General features: G+C 44.0%; 2 protein-coding genes across 2 annotated transcripts; one reads left to right on the forward strand and one right to left on the reverse strand.

The window, feature by feature from the left end:
* Positions 1–5,974: 5,974 nt before the first annotated feature.
* LOC144740151 (putative methyltransferase-like protein 25) lies at positions 5,975–16,871 on the reverse strand. The gene is made up of 17 exons (XM_078623032.1): positions 16,655–16,871; positions 16,271–16,447; positions 16,230–16,240; positions 16,062–16,160; positions 15,820–15,985; positions 15,388–15,647; positions 15,026–15,173; positions 12,534–12,628; positions 12,398–12,427; positions 11,800–11,873; positions 11,356–11,449; positions 11,009–11,083; positions 10,629–10,700; positions 10,243–10,336; positions 6,559–6,713; positions 6,295–6,375; positions 5,975–6,118 (listed from the first exon to the last, which is right to left on the reverse strand). Exons 1-17 carry the CDS (start codon positions 16,869–16,871, stop codon positions 5,975–5,977), a joined length of 1,992 nt encoding a protein of 663 aa, XP_078479158.1.
* A 371-nt stretch (positions 16,872–17,242) lies between these two features.
* On the forward strand, positions 17,243–18,510 carry LOC144740152 (thyroid transcription factor 1-associated protein 26 homolog). The gene is made up of 4 exons (XM_078623033.1): positions 17,243–17,390; positions 17,609–17,972; positions 18,144–18,252; positions 18,346–18,510. The coding sequence occupies exons 1-4, from the start codon at positions 17,243–17,245 to the stop codon at positions 18,508–18,510; spliced, it is 786 nt and encodes a 261-aa protein (XP_078479159.1).
* The last annotated feature ends 779 nt before the right edge of the window (positions 18,511–19,289 follow it).

Below are 19,289 nucleotides of genomic sequence, written 5' to 3' on the forward strand. Positions count from 1 at the left end.
TTGTATATGACAGAATACTGTGAATCATACACATATGTCTCCTGGTCCCATTTCAATCCTTTAGTTTGGCTGTTTTCCCAGCGTGTCACGTCAACATATTCCTGTGTGGGTTTATTGTCTCATCTTGGTGTGTGGTTCCTTGTTTCTCTGTCTCACCTGTGCTGCATTCGTTTGCGTTCGGTCTCACTCAATTCCTCTCACCTGTGTCTCGTTTGCAGTCGTATTTAAGTCCCTTGTTTCCTTTTGCTCTCGTTGGTTTGTCTGATGTTCGTCCGTCACATCATCACACTAGATTGAACTGTTAGTTTTGTTCATCTACACTGAAAGATGTGAAGCCAGCAGAAAACCTTCATTCCACCATTTCCATCAGTGAAAATCTGTCCTCCACTTTCAATACTCACTAGGCACTAATTACGGTATGCTGATGCATGTAAATGCAGTCACCTGTCAAGACTCCTCACGCATGAAACAATCTACAGCTACTGCATTTAGGAGCACCAGCACTGACCGGCTCCGGAGAAACCGCAACGCACAGCTCACAAATCATATCAGCCGCAGGCATGAGAGCTGAGCCTGCAACATCAGCTGGGTCATTTACACCATTAACTCGCGACAGCTTCACCGTCAGTCTGTCAGTGCACATGAGAAACAGGCGCAGGCTCCACATGCACAAACAAACCGCTTGAGATTCGAAGGAACTGATGAAGCACTTTACGGTGGTTCTAATACTCCAACTGATGCAAGATGGAGAGAAATATGAGCCCCTTGTCAAGCGTTGGCAAAAAAAAAAAAAAGTTTGATTTTCTGTTCTGACAGCTGTCCTGGGCAACGGAGACCAAAACTCCACCGCCACTGAAAATGAACACTCAATGGCTACTGACTACAAAACGTTACGAGGGTAGCTGCTCTGGATTCGCGTGATCCCCACATTGTTTGGTTTCGTATTACACCTCAACTGCTCTATGTTCTTTTATAAGTCCACCTTGGAGTTGAAAGAGTGAAAGTGGATGCCAGCCTCTAAGTGTAATACAATGCCACAAAAAGGAGCTTTGCTTACAAAGTTGTTTAGTGTGATGGGGTTGGAATTAAACTCTGCTGAGCAAAACTCCTCATGTGATATGCTGTTTTGACAAGTTCATTCTCCACAATGTGGCTTGACAAATGTACAGCTTTGGCATGTAGTTCTTGCAGGGCATGGACCGACTGTAAGCCTGGCTGTCCCAGGGTCCCAGTGTCTTAGGATCCACGTATACAGGGAGGGTTGTGGGACTGAGGTTTGGCAGTCATTTCTTGGCCAACGGGTGGCCTGTGAAGGAAAAGGGCCAGCCAAGGGTCAGCAGTACACGAAACCGGCCTCAAGCAGAGCTGGGATTCATGGGACCATTACAACCTATGAATAAATAAAACCATCTTTCCTGACTTGTCCACACGCAAGGTTGGTGTGGAGCATACCAGTTATTGAGTCCTACTAGCGGCATGCGAATAACAGGGAGTAATATTCCCTAAAGGTGCAATTTGCAGATGATTTTAGAAACATATCACCTCATATGTCACACCAGTTGGGGGCAGCATATCGCCAGAAAGTTAAAAATCAACACTTATTTCATATTAAATTCACTCACAGTCATAATTGAAGGCCTAAACCATAAAAAGGACAAAAGAAAATTTCTGGGCATTATCTGCGCATGTCACATTATATTACGAAGATGGAGTCATATTTGTCGTTACGTTCACATGTTCTGCTATAACCTGGACCATATCACAGCGCAAGTTTTGTCATCTGTCTACTGCACAACCATTGCCGATTCATTCCTTAAACAATAAATCAGATAACATATAAACCCAAAGAAATTCATCCTATTCAGCATACAGGGTCCCCTGAAGTCCTTATTTGTGGCTTTCCAGTATTTCCAAAGCAACAACATCTGTAAAGTCGTCTTCGAGCTGAAGTGACTTAAATCTGCTGGTAATCAAGATGACACATTTCTTTGCGTCCTTCCACTGTTTCACGAGCTGAGGAGAACAATGAGACATCAACAGCAGACAATAAATAAAAACACATGTTAAAGCTTTACACTGGGATATTATTTTTCCCGTTTTCTCCCCGACCCGCTCTTTTCATTGGCTGCTTCTCCTTGAAAACACACCGTTGTGACTGTACACAAATCTGGTTAAAAGCTACGTGATTCAAAACCAATCTTAACATTACTATTCACAAACACTTATTCATCAGCACTTTCATGCTCCACGTGTCTTTAGGCAATGTTGCTCATTTCTTGAAATCTTCCATTGAAAATTCCTCCAGATCATTTTCACTCCAAATACATACACTGCACACACAGATAAGCCAGCGACTGTTCCCTCACTGGCCTACATCTTCCGTCAATATTGATGTGCTCCAAGCACAACGTACCCATCCTCTACACAACTAGGGTGATGTTGAAAATGATTATTTCTCTAAGGGCGCTGGGAGTTTTGTTTTTATTGACTGAAGTGGGCCTGTGGACCCTGACACTTGGGAGACATTTATTAGACTTTACCAAACGTTGTAGGCAAAAACATGAATAAATGCATTGCAGAACAAATACATCGAATATGTTTTAGGAGGTAATGTTATGTCTTCTGAGTTTTCTAGATAGAGGACGGGTACAGTTACATGAGCTTACTTGATGATCTAAAAGGTGTTTGCACCGAGATTTTACTACGAGGGCAGTGTTAGCGCAAGCAAGCTGCTAGCTAGCAAATACCTGGAAAAATTATCATGATAAACTCATGAAGTTTGAGAAAAAAAAAAAAGAAGTCTTAACATGATTATTAATTATAAGTTCACCCAACAGTGCATTTATAGCTATTTACCGTGTAAATTAAAGGAAATAATGTAGTGGAGATGAATACATAGAAGCATTTCCAAGAAAGAATAATTTGATGACAAATATGATAAATGTGCGGAAAAGCGACCGTGCATAAAGAAGAAAGGAACAGAACGCAGGCAATACGCACTGTAATTGAAGTCTCTATGATCCCATTTAAAAAAATGAAATCCCATATTGATGCAATTTTCAGTGAACCTCAAAAACAAACAAGTAACCAATGTTGCAGCCAAAATACACTACTTTCTTTTGTACATTACATTTCCACGCAGTCGCCACCATCTCGTTAATTGTTTGCCACTTTGTATGGGAGCATACTGAAGTTTTCACAGCGAGGATGTTGCAGACGGAGAATGAAAGATGGTGCTTCAAGACTGAATGTGAGTCTGGAAGTTCTAAACCTCAACAACTCAGTCTCTCGCCATGAGATGAATTTGTTTTGCTCCTCTAAAACAAGGAGGGAAGATATTATTACTTCAATCCCCAAAGGACCCATAACGCATTTCTGTGCTGTGTGCAAGAACATGTGTCATGCACTTGGTCACATATATTTAAGGACTCAAGGCTCTGACTGCAGAAAGCCACTAAGGATGTGCTCCATTTCACCATGTGGCTCCCTTTATGCTCTTGTTTCACTTCATGTATCCATTGAATATGTTCTTTCAAATAAATCTATCCCTTAATATGGTCCACTTGGTTAAAAGAAGCTATATTACTCAAACGTCTGCACCATGCCGAGCCTTATTTTTAAAACCTACAGAGAACCTACAATCGATCTAAAATCCGGTACAAAGATGACCATATCATCACAGTGAATAGCTAATCTACAATATGATAAAAATATTGACGGTGCAAGATTGATTTTTCCCCTCCATGAAAAATCGCCCAGCTCCACTCCTCTCCCGGCTCCTGTAAAACACAGTCGTTTCACACGCAGAGGCTTTTCATGTGGTTCACCATTGGCCAAGAGAACGCTTGGCTGGGCCCCGCGCAGTGCACAGAAAAAAAACACTCAATATGATTGAAAAAGCAGAAAGAGACTAGACTATCACAAGTTAGACTGAAGAATCACCTGCCTGGTCTATCTGGTCTTTGGATATTAAAGACGACATGTGATGACTAATGACAATTTGATTACAGGGAGGGGAAGGTCAGATAAGATCTTCTCAGCTCACGGTAGGGCAGTTGAGAAACAACGGCCTTCGGAGACAACACCAGACAAGAAGGAGAAGTTTGTCTCCACCCTTTGCTCATAACTCTTATCTAACTCCCATGGGACGTGACAGGGAGCTCACAGCTCTTGACCCCGGGAGACGACACTGTTTGATAAATGATCAGCAAAGGTCAAATGTGGGATTGGTATTCAACCTCCTCCATCCGAGGGCGCTGGACCAAAGCGCCAGTGTGTGTCCCCAAGAGTGTGAATTACCATCGTGACTTTGACAGATACACAGTGGACACTCAACCTCCACGGAGGGGATGGTGGGCAAGGGTAAGCTGTGGCAGGCAGGACAACGCGGTCCATCTTTCACCGAAAGGCCTTTTGACGGCCCCTTAGTGTCAGGTCCACGTGTACAGGCAGACCTGATGGATGACGAACACCTGGGAATTTACTGGGACACTTGGCAAGGTGTGATGTAACAGGAGATGGCATATAGAGCTCATTGTACGGCGGTTCCTTCTCCACGGCTCCTCGTTCATCATCTCCACACTCTATTACGAGCTCATACACAACGCCGACGGGTCACTGATGGTGCTGAAGAGTGAAGAGGGGATTTTTGACCTTTAAGGGCAAGACGGAAACCACTGGCTGAGGCGACTGGAGCACGGCGACGGTGGTGTGCTCCTTCAGTCCTTGGAACTTCTCATTACTATCCTGTTGTCGATGTCAATAACTTGTCAACAACAAATATTCTCGACAGGATTTAGGAATCTCCGAATTAAGAATACAAATGTATGTATGTGAAAGAGTTCTTTGGAGTTGTTGCACTGATGTATGGATTTTTTTCCTGTAATATACAGACACGACATCAGTGGTTCCCACCCTTGTGATCCTCCCTTGAATGAAGAATGGGCAACTAAATCCTACTAATATCGTTCCGTCTCAAGACTGTCTCCTCTCTAAAGGACGGACGAGTGAGAAAAAAAATAACAATATTTCCCCTTCGTCTGCCTCCCTCAGGGCTGATGTTGACCAGTCCCTTCATTTGGTTGACAAACACAAGGCTTGATAACTGCACCAAGTACTTTATTATACTACTAAACCACAACAGATGATCTTTGAGATGGCTTCAATTTATTATCAGGACGATTCCCGGTCAAAGCAGATGTGTTTTCTCTTGAACGCTCCCCCACAACATGCCACATGTTTATTCAGCTGTTTGCAAAATCAAACTCCTCGGTTTCATTTAGCTCTGTTCCCCAGAGTCCAGGCCATTGTTGCAACATGCATGAGCCGCCTTTGTCCGACACAAAGAGGATGTGAACCCACTTCAGCAGCCAGCAGCACACATGTTGCGGCTCTATACCTCTTTAACCGTGGAGATGAACCATGTGGGGATGATGTGTGAGGAGAATGTTTGCACACTTCTGGGGGTCAGACCTGACATGAAGCGTAATAAATCAAAATCAACTGGGGGGCAGTGCAGAAACACACCACAGGGGGCATGTTGGGGATTTGGTACAAGTTTCCGTGCTCGCTGTCTCAGACTTTGAGGCTGTGGCTACAAATAAGCCAGTTGTTTATGACCGTAGCAGTCACACCCCCTGTCCATCATCCCAGGTACCCAGAGGAGGAGACGGGCGGAGGGGATGGGGAGACGTGGGCGAAGCCTACCTGTCATCGTAGCAGAAATCTGCGTCCAGCGTGTTCACGTAGAGACCCACAGCCACGGCGGTGCACAGCAGCTCCGTGATCATCTCTCAAAGGCGACCAGGAGAGATGGAGATGGAGATGGAGATGGAGATGAGAGAGTAGAGATGTACTGCGATCAGGTATTCAGCCGCTCGGCAGCACAGCTCTCCACACACCGCAGGGCTTCTCCCGTGACATGCAAAGTGTGTCCCGAGTTTGCCATATTCCCGCTCAGCCGCTGCAGGGTGGTTCAGGACGGCTGTGAGGAGCTGCAGCTGTCCGCCGGGGTCGGCTCGGAGCGGCGCGCATCCCTCCGCTTCGGCACCGGAGAGAGCGGAGCGGCGAGACGCATGTGGTTTTCAGGAAGGCGGCGCAGGCGCACTGGAGCCTGCTCCTGGAGGGAGGGAGGGAGGGAGGGGTTGACAGGGTTTGTACATCACTGATGGAGCTGGATAAGAATCAGTCACAGACATGAAGTCAGGCATGAAATATGAACGCCTAGAATGTAATGTTGGGTGTGACAGAGCACAGGGGGCTTTTAGAGGAAGGTGAGCCACCTCCTCAACTCACCCTGTGCTCAGGCTGCATATGGATGTCAGCCTGGTCCTGCTGACCACCACCTGGACCAAAGCCTGTCCCACAGTCGGAGCTCTGAGAGGACAAATCCAGCGGCAAAGTGAGAAACAGAAGGATGTATAGAGCAGAGGACGATGGGCGAGACGGTGCCAGAGCAGTACACACCGAGAAGAGAGACATTTGGAATACTGGCATGTCCTTTACCTCATGGAACCTGTTTCAGAAGATACCTGAGACCTTTGTTGAGGTCTGCGGTACCTTAGGAGAGTTGTCCTTTGGGTGGTAGGAACAGATGCAGATGTCTTGATCCAAACCTGACTCAATGGTTGGGTCCCAGTCAGCCAACATAGATTCTTCTGACACCCAGAGGACCAACTCTGTCCTCCTTCTACACCCTTCAGGGGTGCTCTGCACTGCACAAATCAGGGATTAGAACAAGAACAACACAAACACCGCTCCGCTCCAGACATTATAAACTGCTCTAGGCGAAACAAACTCGTTACAGATGAGAATGTGTTTACAACGTCCGCCTGTTGTGTCCTCATTATTGTGGAGGGTGATGAATACACAGAAAATCCTCCTTTTCTGGAATTAAGTGTAAGTTGATAAAGGGATATTTTTATTATTATTTTGGTTATTCAAAAATACTAATATTTTTGTCCTATTTAAGGCCTTTCTCATGTTTCCTTTTCTATTGCTCTCATCAAAATGTGTCACTTTGGCTTTTTACTCTAATGAAAACATTTTTTTGCTGATCAACAGAGGAAATATGTGCATATTTTACATGAGATGTGGCTCATAACAAAATAATATCCTGAGCTGTTCATGCTGACCAATAGATGGCGTCATTTTAAGTGTCATATATGTGGCAGGTTATGCAGATATCTGAATCCACAAACTGTCATGTAAAAGAGTCTAAATCAACAGGGCAAATCTCAACAACAAAGACTTTTCCTACTGATGCTGTTATGGAAATTATTTCCTTTCCCTTCCAGCCGCTCAAAGTGAGTCATTTCCCTCTGCTATTTACTCCGGAACTACTGCGTCTTCACCCCTGCAGATAAACATCGCACAGGAAACCGATAATCACAGCTGGAAGGGCCACGCATGTGCCTTCCTTTGCAAAAATAGCACAGCGACAGTATTATTATCGCCACCGAAGATCTAACGTCCAATCAAATCCAGCCTGATTTGGGTAACGTCACTGTCACCCCTTCATCCTGCTCAGAAGGATCATATGACTCTGGGGGGGGGGTGCTATTTCAGTTTCATCGTACGTTAACTGTTAAACCACAACAACAATGAGATGCATTCGTATTGGGGTCAGAGGTCAGCCTGTGGGCGAGAGATAAGCATGTGCTTCGACCTCAGATTGTTGAGTTTATTTCAGTGACCGCGTTGACGCTCAGCCTTGACAAGGCACCTGAAGCAATAACGCCAGGGATGACAAATCGTGTGCAGTTCCACAGATTCACAAAGAAAACACTGAAGAGTCATATCATCTCAGGGGCTTCTGTGCAGCTACCGTGTGCGTCCGCTCTATGAAACAAACCCACACAGGAAAGCCCTTAAAAGTCGTATGACAGCAAAGGATCGGCCCAATCCTGAGTGGTTTATCCGACATGACAAGAGATAAAATGTGTATAATTTCTAAACCTGAGAGGATACTGGATATTCTGTCATGGCAGCTGGAGAAAGGCTACGTGTCTCAAATGATCAGATCAGGATCCACGTCCAGGGTGCAACTCTCACAAATATTATTTGTCCATGTGACTCTCAATAGAATAAATCTAGTTAATCCACCTCTGCCAGGAATAGTTCAGTCTGTTTCATATAATCCAGCAGGAAGCAAACCGTCTCACCTCGCTAGCCTGTCGAGATCACTTCAAGCTCCTGCTGAGTCCTGAGCAGTTTATGGGCTGTGGATGAAGTTCACCGTTCATTAGCCGCATTCTGCTGTTACAATTAAACCTGTTTGTGCTTTTGGTGAAAAGCAACACCACAGCAAAATGTGCCCACTGATCCCTGAATTCTGACTTGCAGGGCATCAGGCAGCACGTTGTTTGACTGTCAGGTCCTCCATCCTATCTGATCGCTGTCCCCTCAGGCTTCAAATCACCCTCATCAGTATGCAGGACAGACCCAGAGACTGATGAAGGGCATCGCCAGTCTTTAGGATTGTTTGTGAATGCTCAACAACCTTTAAAAATGACTTTTTCACAGTGGCTTCCTGACATTTACCAAGTGATGCTATCTCTCTCCTGCTGCTCTTCAAGCTGCTCAGACTGTGATGAGGTCTGATGGAGCCGGCCACGTCCCCTTCAGTGTTTGTGTTTTGATTGCTGAAGGTTCTTTCGGTGTCAACAAGGCCTGAGAGGAGTTTCAAGTGTACAAACTGTAAATAAAGTTTCCTTCCTGTTTATGCTACTTGATTTGTAACCCAAACTGTATAATTTTCCAAATCAAGGGGGGGCTGCAGTAACCTTGAGAACTCACTGTCCCATCGTTTCCTCCCATTCCTGTGATGATGAGGAAGAGGAAAGCTCTCTCTGCATCACTCCCAGTGCAGTTTCCTGCCCATCACATCCTGCAACCCTTTTTCCTGCCTTCTGTTGAGTGTGTGGTCAGGAAAATGTGTTTATATTCTTCTGATGATGGCTCTTTTGGTATTTTGTGCAGACTGGCAGTCACTCATTGTCCTCTGTGGTACTTGAAAGAGACTAAATATAGTACACAAACACGGACAGACGACAGGACATCGACTCACAGCTCTGCAACAAAAATCCCTCTTGTTCACGTCTTCATTTGCCACCAGTGTCGAATGCAATGCCGGTCCGGTTTGGCCCGTGGATCCGACTGTCGGTGTGAAACGCTGTAGTGGATCCAAACATGGTCCAGACCTAGCAGAGACCTTCACCATCTGTCTTTACCGAGATAAAAATATATTTCTGGTACGGCAGTTTCACCGCAGACGTAGATGATTTACAGATGTGCGAGCTGCCGCAGTGACAAATAAAAGAAGTGGTAACAGGAGAAAACACTTTTGTTCTGGAGAACAGATGAACGGAACAATGAACGTTACGTAAATGTTCGTTTCATTAGATAACTGTTTGTCATTACTGTTCCATACTACTTTGATTTCTGCTATTTTGTATTTTACTATGTAGTTATTAAGAGTTTACGAAATTGTCCATTTCAACTAAAGATGAGTCATTCAGTCATTTGTTGAATGGTAAATAAGACATTTGCTGATGATGATGATCTGTTGATGTGGGAGGAGTTTGTTTTGCAAAAGCATGTTTTTATTTATGTTAATTTAACTATGTGACGATGGCTTAATCACTTTTGTGATTACAGCATTTTATCCTGCTACCGTGTTGAAATATTGATTTATTCATTTGTCCTTTAAGTCTCAAACGTCCTACCTAATCATTAATAATTGTAAAATAGTGAATTTGTGTTCATGCCCTCGTGCATCTTACAGATCTAAAAAAAACCTATAGTGACTAATTTGGATACTCAGGTCTATATAATATTTCTCTAAAATCAAGAGGAGTGTGATTTATTAAATGAGAACATATTACAGAGAGGTAGTGGATGCTTTTTACTGCTACTTTCTCCTTGTTTTTACTAAAATCGTCTTTCCAGACCGACCTAATAACTCAGCCCTGAGAAACAAGAGTAATCTTCAGACATATTTGAACATAAAAGACAACGATAAGATGGATTAACAGACATTTGTCCAGGTGTTTCCAGGTGTTTGAGGCCTGTGTTTTCATTGGCTGTCATTCGAAGACAAGTCCTGGGAATATCCAATATTTATTTTACATTACAAGTCAATAAAGAAAGCACTGTTAAAAAGAAAGGACAGAAATACTATCGTGAAATATTAACTGTTAGGGACAGAAAAATGATAAAAACACACAAGTTGTTGTCAACTGCCTTCGTCTGAACTCTTCAGTCCAACAAGAGCGTAACATCTTGGTGACAGCAGTGGATTGAAGAGCTGCACTAGTGCAGAGAACCAAACGTCCTCCTGCAAGAAGCAACACACACAGTGGAAGTGAATAAAAGACATATGTATATTAAAAAAAAATCTCACAGTTTGGCTTGGTGACATCTGGAAACGAGTGCAGCGTGATGTTCTCACTCTTAAAATGTCTCCATTGAATCCCCAGACGTGGAAAATCCACACATATGTTGAGTCGGGTGTTTGTGCGTAAAAACACACTGTGGTTCTTTGTAAAGTAACTTGTGAAACTACACTTGAAGGCATCATTCAAAATGTAAAAATAATAAAACTGTAATAATTATTCCAAGGACTTTACCTGTTCTTTCAGGTAGCAAAGGCGATCTAGGAGGATCAGACCTTCAATACAGGGCGCCAGTGTCACCTTTAACTACACAAACAGGAAGGAAGAAAGACACAGAAAAAATGTGTTTCCCAAAACGGTGTCAACGTTAAAAATAATAACAAAAAATAGTCACAGAGGTCGAGGCTAAAATTAGTTGCAATTTTTTTTGTATCATCATTTTTGTGTTCCGTCCCTGCAGACACAAACGACCTCGTTTAACGGTCTGCAGTTTATTGGCATCAGATGTCTCATGTCAGAAGAGTGGAAATGTTACGGCTCGTGTGTAAATCACGCTGCGAAAAAGAAATAGATGAGAATTTTCCACATGAGAAGGAACGCAGCAGGGGACTCACCATATTGAAGGCATGCATCTCGTCCCGTCGTGGGCCGTACTCATCATGGTACCGTTGGATGTCACCGTCTGAAAGCTTGAGAGGAGAGGTGAGGGTGATGTCACGCGTGTTAGCCGCAAACGGCGTTTTGAATATAAACCACAGGGATAAAATGAGCATGACGGAACAGAAAAAGAAGTTTATGGCCTTTTGGACTTGTGAGCGACATAACACAGACAGAAATACGTCATCCTCCGTCCCACAGCTGCCAGGGGAACCTCGGTAGAAGTCAAGAGAGCCTGGCAACGTTTTCCACAACACAAGACGTTCTAATTAAGTTACACACTTGCTAATATTCAGATTTTTACTTTCGATTCATCCAGTTCCAGCCGGCGTAGAGCTCGACGAACATAGTCCACGAACGATGAGGCTTTGGAGTAGACGTTCCCGACTCGTTTTTCGCTGAGGAGCAAACAACCCAGAGACACACACTTAATTGTCCATATCATGATTCCCAACGGACACAAGCAAAAGAACAAGTGAAAAGAATTTATTTCATTCCGAGAGGATTTTCATCAACTTCACAAAAGACAAACATACTGTTTGAATACATCTATATCGTTTTCCAATCTGTGAGCATTATTATCATTATTATTATTATTATTATCAGAAACTGAACCTCTGCCTGCAACTCAGGATGCTTATTAGTGTATAAAAAACTATAAATAATCATTAAAAGTATTATGAAAGCGAACCGTGCTTCAGCTGGTGTCACTCCACACGTGATGGCAGATATAAAACTGCAGCGTTACCTCTTAAAGCAGCTGTAGTGGTCCCTCAGAATGACATGCAGCACTGCCCTGTAGAACAGTGACTCCATCGGAATCTGTAAACGAGGAATAAAAACAGCGGTGTTTCATCTCCAGAAAGAAGTTCTTAAGTTTGTGATTTCCTTTTGATTCATTCATGCACGTGAACGAAGCTGCTACGAGATCAGCACGCAATCAAGTCTGTTTTCCAGTTCAGGCCCCAGTTTCCGACAAGTAATCAATCTTGCGGTGATTGCATTAATATTTATACACATTCCATATTAATGGATGGCGGTGTCGTGTATCTGCTTTGGCCTGCAGCTTCGCCTTTCAAACAAATACACTGTAATTAATCACAGACTTAAAACAACAGCAGAATTAATCAAGCCACTGCCTGGATGCATGAAGCAGATCTACAGTTACGATAATATATAACGGGTGATTGTCAAAACCTATTTTAATGCTTTGACACTGCTGATGGATTTTGGACCATGTCGGACTCATTTTGACATGTTCAAATTACTGATATTTAGCAGAAATATGTGTTTGCACACTGACGACTACTACAGTACTGATAAGTTAATCTGTGTGTCTTACTCACCCCTTGGCCCTGTGAGACTCTCTCTAGTGCCTGTTATTTTAGAAATAAAGCAAAGCATTCAGAACCTGCGGGACAGAGGGAAGCTGATCTTATTTCAAACTTACAATGTTTTAATTCTCTGTGTGAATAAACCTACCAGACACGCCGACATTCTGGCATTTCTGCCACAGAACCAGGCGTGCTGACGCAGGTAGCGACTCAGAGGGAAACCGAACACACCGTTTGGATCCTCTGAGGGACACAGGGAGACATGGTTCATCACAAATCACTGGTTTTAAATCAGTGAATAGCAATTACATCTGATTACGTAACAACAAATACCGGTGACAAGCTAAAGGAGGCTAGAACACGACCGCGCAGCTGCAGATACTTATATCTGCAGCATGAAACAGATATAAGTATCTATCATGTAGAGGACGACGGCCCAGACAATCCCTAAATTCCATACTGCTGTACTGCATAGTACTGCATAGTAAAGTTTATTTTATTGTCGGTGTAGAATAACAATGAAACTTGGTTTGGGTTGGGACACTTTGGCTCGTGGTGTTTGCGTGTTCATGTTTATGTCTGCAAATTGCAGCTGAAGCTTTGCATAGCAACACACCTGCATAAACTTCTATCCCACAAAGTCCAGAGTTCCTCCAGAGAGGCAAAAGTCTCTGCAGGTGTAAACTCTACATTATCACATTATTTGAACAGATACAGTTGATTTACTTGCGGTGTCGTGGTTTGAAAACAAAATATGTAATCCGGCTTCTACATCTGGTTTCTGTTGCTTTTGTGAGGCACAAACAATAGAAATTACGCAACAGACATCTCCGACCAAACTTCTACACACACACACACACAAACTCCCAAAAGGAGGTGCTGAGCATGACCACTTGACAGCCTGCCATCCTCTTCCTGTCAATCCTAAAAGGGTCAGCGACTGAGACCACAGCAAAGTGAGCTGAGGCTAGTCGGCGTCTCTCAAACTAATTTGGACATGCACAACACATTACGCCGCTACTGCCTGGCACCACCCATCCACACACGCTCTCTGCGTCCACTGAAACAGGGCCTTTCCTGCACCTGAAGGGTTAACTTCAGTCCAAATTCAAAGCTGTTTACAGTAGCTCACCTCCTTTAGCTGCAGGATTGACATTTGAGGCATCTGTGTCGTTCAGAAAGACAAATATTTCTGATATCTTCGCGATCACGGACACGTACTCCTGCAAATATTTCGTAAAGAGAGACGGTGCCCCCCTTAGACCCCTGAAGCTTTCACACACTGATCTCTGACAGTTGTTGTTTCCGACAGTAAACTGTCTCAGACTGCACAGGACGCAAAATGGATGCATTTAAAGTAGCGACTACAGGATCAGGTCACATGAACATGACCGTCTATAATGAAGTTTTCAGTTCTTTGGTGGTTTAACTTCCTTTTACGGTGAAGTGCCCCCCCCCACACACACACACACAGGCGCTGGCCTGCAGCCCAGACTGCACCGTACGGCCGGCAGAGGAGTGTGTGTGTGTGTGTGTGTGTGTGTGTGTGTGTGTGTGTGTGTGTGTGTGTGAGAGCGTGAACGCCTCGGTTCACTTCTTAAAAATGCCACACGAAGAGACGAGCACAAGAGAGCTTTGTTGGAAAATGTCTTCAATCGGCTGTCATGATCCACCGCACTCTTGCTGGAGCTGCAATCGGATGTGATGACTCAAGGGTCAGAGGTCATGCTGTTGACAAGACATGATACTGACTTTCTTCTACATGCACAAAAACGGCAAAAAAACCCAAACAACTACACTAGTATGCAAGGAAGAAATACACCTTAACAACTCGAGATATGTGACTTTTATACAGCGCAGAGTTTAATGAGCTGCTATTAGCCACCATATATTATTATATTTGAACATAGTTGATTTAATAATGTTGACACATGACCGCTGCATGAGCAGGATAAGCTACTTCAGGTTTTAGATTTTCCAGAACAGAAATGCCAAGTTCCCTTCTCCTCTTTGATTATCTGTTATGTTTCTCATGGTTTGCCGAGAAAGAAAAACGTACGTTTGATAAATGAACATATAGTTTTGTAATAAATCCAACTCTCACAGCTGAGCAGTCAGTTTTGAGTGAATTCCGTCATTATGTTGCATTACTTTGAGGAATACCGGTTGATTGTTCCCAAAAATCAGTGTCTGAAAACCCTGCGTCAGTCAGCCTCTCGTCCTGGGTAATGATATTACAACAAAGTCCTGCTGAACCAGGATGAAATACAAAACACATGTTGCAGATTAAAGGACTAACAATCGGTTGCCTTTTAAATTAAAAGGTTGAAAAAACTTTTAAGTCATCCTAAATCCATAAATTCCCTCTAATGGCTCTAACAGGAGGCTTAATTCGATCTCCAGAGGGTCACTTCTCCTGGTCTCCCAGCGGAACATTTATATTCTTTATTATAAAATCTGAATATACTCTCCGTGTGTATGTGGCCTCATGTGGGACGCCGAGGCTGCTACAGGTATAAGAATGAATCACCGTCATTAGTGTGATTGTATCGTCGTGGCTTTAGAATACACACATACAGCGCACAGCGTGCTCATCTGTGCCTGGGTGTGTTCTGGATGTCGGCGTGTGTGGTTGGTTACCCTGTCCTGCAGGGTCAAACTCCTCGGACAGCTGGTGATAGCAGCAGCCCACGCTGCAGACGGCAGCCAGCTCCGCTTTGGCCACAAACATCCTCAGGGTGCTGGGAGCCAGGTCGCCACATGTGTGCAGGCCGACCATGACCGCGTCCTGGAATGTCGGAGAGAGCAGAAGAGTGAGGGCTGGAGATCGATGGGGGCAATTATTGATGATGACGTGCTGCAGATTTGGCACTCCGTTCCAGTAATGCAAACTCCAGCCGCTGTGGTCAAAGTCACGAGCTGCTCTGGGAATGTTTCTTCGCTATCTGCACACGCAAGCTCTGACACGCACTAAATCTATTTTTAACTGCGGATTTGCTCACCTCCAGTTCGTTGATAAGCTCTCGGAGCTCGGTTTCCGCGGTAACATATGATGTGAGTGGTGAAAAGTCAGCCCCGGAGCTGCTGCTGCTTGTGTTCTGAGCTTTCCTCTCCAGGTTCTCCCTCTTCCTCCTCTGCCTCTCCTCATCAGTCAGTGTGCTGGGGGAAACTCTAGAAGACCTAGTCTGTATCACGTCCACAGACAGGGCGCTCAAGAAGAGCTCCTCTGTTTCTGGGTTTGGCTTTGGATGCCTTTCCTCCCCTGGGTTAACATCAGATAAGTCGATTAATACCGGCGGGTGACACCTCCTCCTCCTCCTGTGAGACAACTTTTCCCCCAGCGCCACATGAAACATCATCCTCTGCTTTCATTCCAGCTTCTATTTCCACTAGCTTCTGATGTGGTTGTGTGGCCTCTCCCTGTGTCCTCGCACTCTTTCTATGTTTCTGGTAACCCTTGGAGAACTTCTTCAGCTTCCTGTTCCTCTCCTGCGCTCCATGGGTGTTGGTGCTCGATGAGTCGATGCCAAAGACTCGGAGGCCATACTGCAGGGACAGGAAGGAGCTCAGGTAGCCCTTGCCTGAGCCCACATCTATCACCTGGGTGAAAGATGAGGAAGGGTTGGTTCAGCTCTCCTGGCAACCATGACCACAGGTGTTTATGAGAGTTGTTTACCTGTTTTACTCCACAATGGTTGGCCAGACAAGCTACCAACTCAGACATGGACTGAACCTCATGGGATTTCTTTGAGGTCATAAATTCATCAGGCTCCAGCTCGACAACTAAGTCAGACAAAAAGAAAAAAACAATAAGGTGTTCACGTTTTATAAAACAATGACATGCCAAACCATTCCCTTCTTTTTCAATCATGCATTCTCGCCTACCGATCTGTGCTGTTGGGTTATCAGACGTGTTTCGTGTGAGTGTCTGCAGGAGCTCATCCCTGCTCAGACAGACTCCGAGGCTGGGGAGAGAGTGGGCCTTGGCAGCCTGCAACAGTTCATCAGTATCAACCAGCCGCTTCGTATCATGGCTGAAGCCAAATGTGGTTCTGGATTGCTCTGTTGAAGAAGACAGACATATTAATATTAATATTAAGTCAGACAAACTGTCTGGCCTTTTCAGATTCATAGCTATTTGTAATAAAATTGTGCTTATGTGTTTTATACTGTGGAGAAACACACACACACACACACAACGTGGTGTTTGTGTGAGCGAATTGCAGAGTTGCAGAAATGAACGACTGAAAGTGTTCGCCAGAGCTTCACCTGTTCTGTCGGCATCTGGCGCCCTCTGCTGGTCACTTCCTGCTCTGACAGCCGACAGGACTTCATCTGGTGACACGTCCATGAAGCGCTTCCACACATCGTGGGTGTAAAACTCCACCGTGTGAGCATTGGCGATGTTTAGAGTAATAGTTAAAAAGCGCTTCACTTCATCTATCATTCGCTGAATGTCCGTGAGGCTTTGGGAGGACGACAACATATTAAAAAGATGATCCGAGGCGGAAAGCAGAGAATCATGGAAATCGCCTTCTTCCAATGTGCTCTAGACATCAGCAGCAGCAAACAAAATAATCGATTGTATCAGGATGCGGATTAGAATGCCGCACTTTTGAATTGTTAGTAGATACAGTTTTATATGAAAAAAAAAAAGCCTATTCTTGTGTACAACAAGAAGGCAATTCTTGTGTCAAAATAGGTGTTCATAAAGTCTATGAAGTGAACTGCTCTGTGTTCTGTTGTCTTTGTCTGTCGTATATTCATGGTACGTCATCAGGCTGCGTCTGCTAGGGAGAGCGTGGAGCCGCATGAGGGGTGTAAACATTTCAGTTTTCCAGCTCAAAATTGCGACACATGGCACCGATAGATACGAAAAAGGGGAAAAGCAAGTTCACACAGAAAGAGGGCAAATGGGTGAAATCGAAAAAGAGCGTTGCGGGTGTTCAAAAGAAGAGGAAATGGACCCCAGACAGCAAAGTATTCAAAGGAAGTGTTAAAGAAGGTAACTACTTTTTGTTTGTTTAAGTCGAGGGCATTGATACACCCACACATTGTAATCAAAACAGGTGTATATATCGTTTAAGTTTCTTTTTTATGACCATACAATATGTTTGAATGTAATTATTTTTTTATTCCGCCTTAAATTGCCCAGTTGTCGCCTGGTAAACAGCTCAGAAGTTTTACTTTGTTATAAAGTAAAAGAGTGTGTCCATGTTGTAGGTCAAGGATTTGCTCTTAAGAGGAAGGAGAAAATCAAGCATGAATATAACAAGCTGCTGCGGAAGGAGAGGAAGAAGACGACAGGGTCCACGTCGTTGTACAAAGACGAGTACCCAGAACACCTCCGACATCTGTACATGGCCGAGGCCGAGAAGCTGAAAAACGAGGAATGGACAAACCGAGTGAACAGGAGTAAAATGAGAATCAAAAACCAGGAGACGGTTGAGGAGCCAGCTGAAAGTGATGCTCAGGAACAGCTGACGACTGAAGCTGCTGGTCTGGATCCAGAAACTGCTGGAACAGCTGAGCTGACAGATTCTGTCTCTGAGAAACCTGAGTCAACGACAGCCACAGCAAAGGAAAGGTAGAGACAAAGAATCACAAACATCTATGTAAAACATATATATGTATACTGTATAAAATGTAATACTATTCTGTAACTAGGAACCTGCATTTGTGATATCCTACTGCCGTCTTTTTCCAGACAGTATGAATAGCACACATGAAATTGGTATGGGGTTTTTTCCCCTTTCAGTCTTCCAATGAGCAACCGCTTGAAGAAGAAATTGCTGAAGCAGACGTCGTACCAGAAGACCAAAGAAGAGTATGAGAGAATACGAGAAAAGCGGAGAAAGAAGAAGGAGGTGACATATTGCGTACACCCCATCATTAATGGCTTTCTCCCTCAATTTTGATTGTCTTAGACGCCATCTCACTCTGTGTCTTTTGTATCCCAGGAGTTTTTGAAGAACAAGCGGCAAAGAGAGGAAGCTATTCAGAAGTACAACCAGAAAAAGATGGAGACGTTTCAGATGCTGAGCAAAAAGACAAAGAAGGGACAGCCAAATCTCAACCTCCAAATGGAGTATTTGCTTCAGAAGATCCAGTCAGCTCGGAAGTGACCGTTTATTTCACAGCACTGTGTTTCACCATTTTAAGAGGTCGGAGCTGGTTTGTCTCTGGACTGAAAGTGAAAAGCTTGTGGTTGTTCACTTGATCTATTGTGTCATTTTTTTCAAGTGATTTTGCAGCATTTTGTTTTAGAAAAGTGAATGTTGTGGCCCATTTTACCACAAGGTGGCGCTGAAAGCTATTTGGAGAAGGGAAATTCTTCCCATGTGACACTTCAGCCATTATTTTCACAAATAAAGATGCATCTGTCTTGTAAATTTGTATTTTAAATCAGGGAATTGTCCAATCTAATAGAAAGTATTTCATTCAGTGCCATTAAATGTCAAGACACTGCCTGTTTAAGATGTGTTGTCATGGTGACAGTCATGTTGCGTACATGGCAGTGGTGTTAAGAGCGTGCACTCTGAAGCCCCCTCTCACTGTGAGCGCTAGTGTGTGGACGCAAGCTGCAAAGCCTTAGGCCGCTTCCTCATGACATCACATGGTTGCAGAATGACTTCTGTTGCACTCATCTGTGAGCGCAATCTCTGCTCTGGATAGGAGCACAGAAAGGCTCCAGTTTCTTGTGGGAATTATTTTTTAAAAAGGTAAGACTCTCCTGGTCGTAGTGGACAGCTGTGTGTTTGCTTTAAATGAAGGCCCGATGCCTTTTCTTGTTTCTTGTACTTAAGTATTTTGGACCAAACCACTGTAAAACACCTGGTGATCAAGAGAATTTTGTGTTTTGAAGTATTGGATTTAGGATATTCAGACAGCTGCAGTAACTTTC

This window comes from Lampetra planeri, unplaced genomic scaffold (assembly GCF_965212315.1).
Source record: "Lampetra planeri unplaced genomic scaffold, kcLamPlan1.2.h2 scaffold_1937, whole genome shotgun sequence".
Lineage (NCBI taxonomy): Eukaryota > Metazoa > Chordata > Hyperoartia > Petromyzontiformes > Petromyzontidae > Lampetra > Lampetra planeri.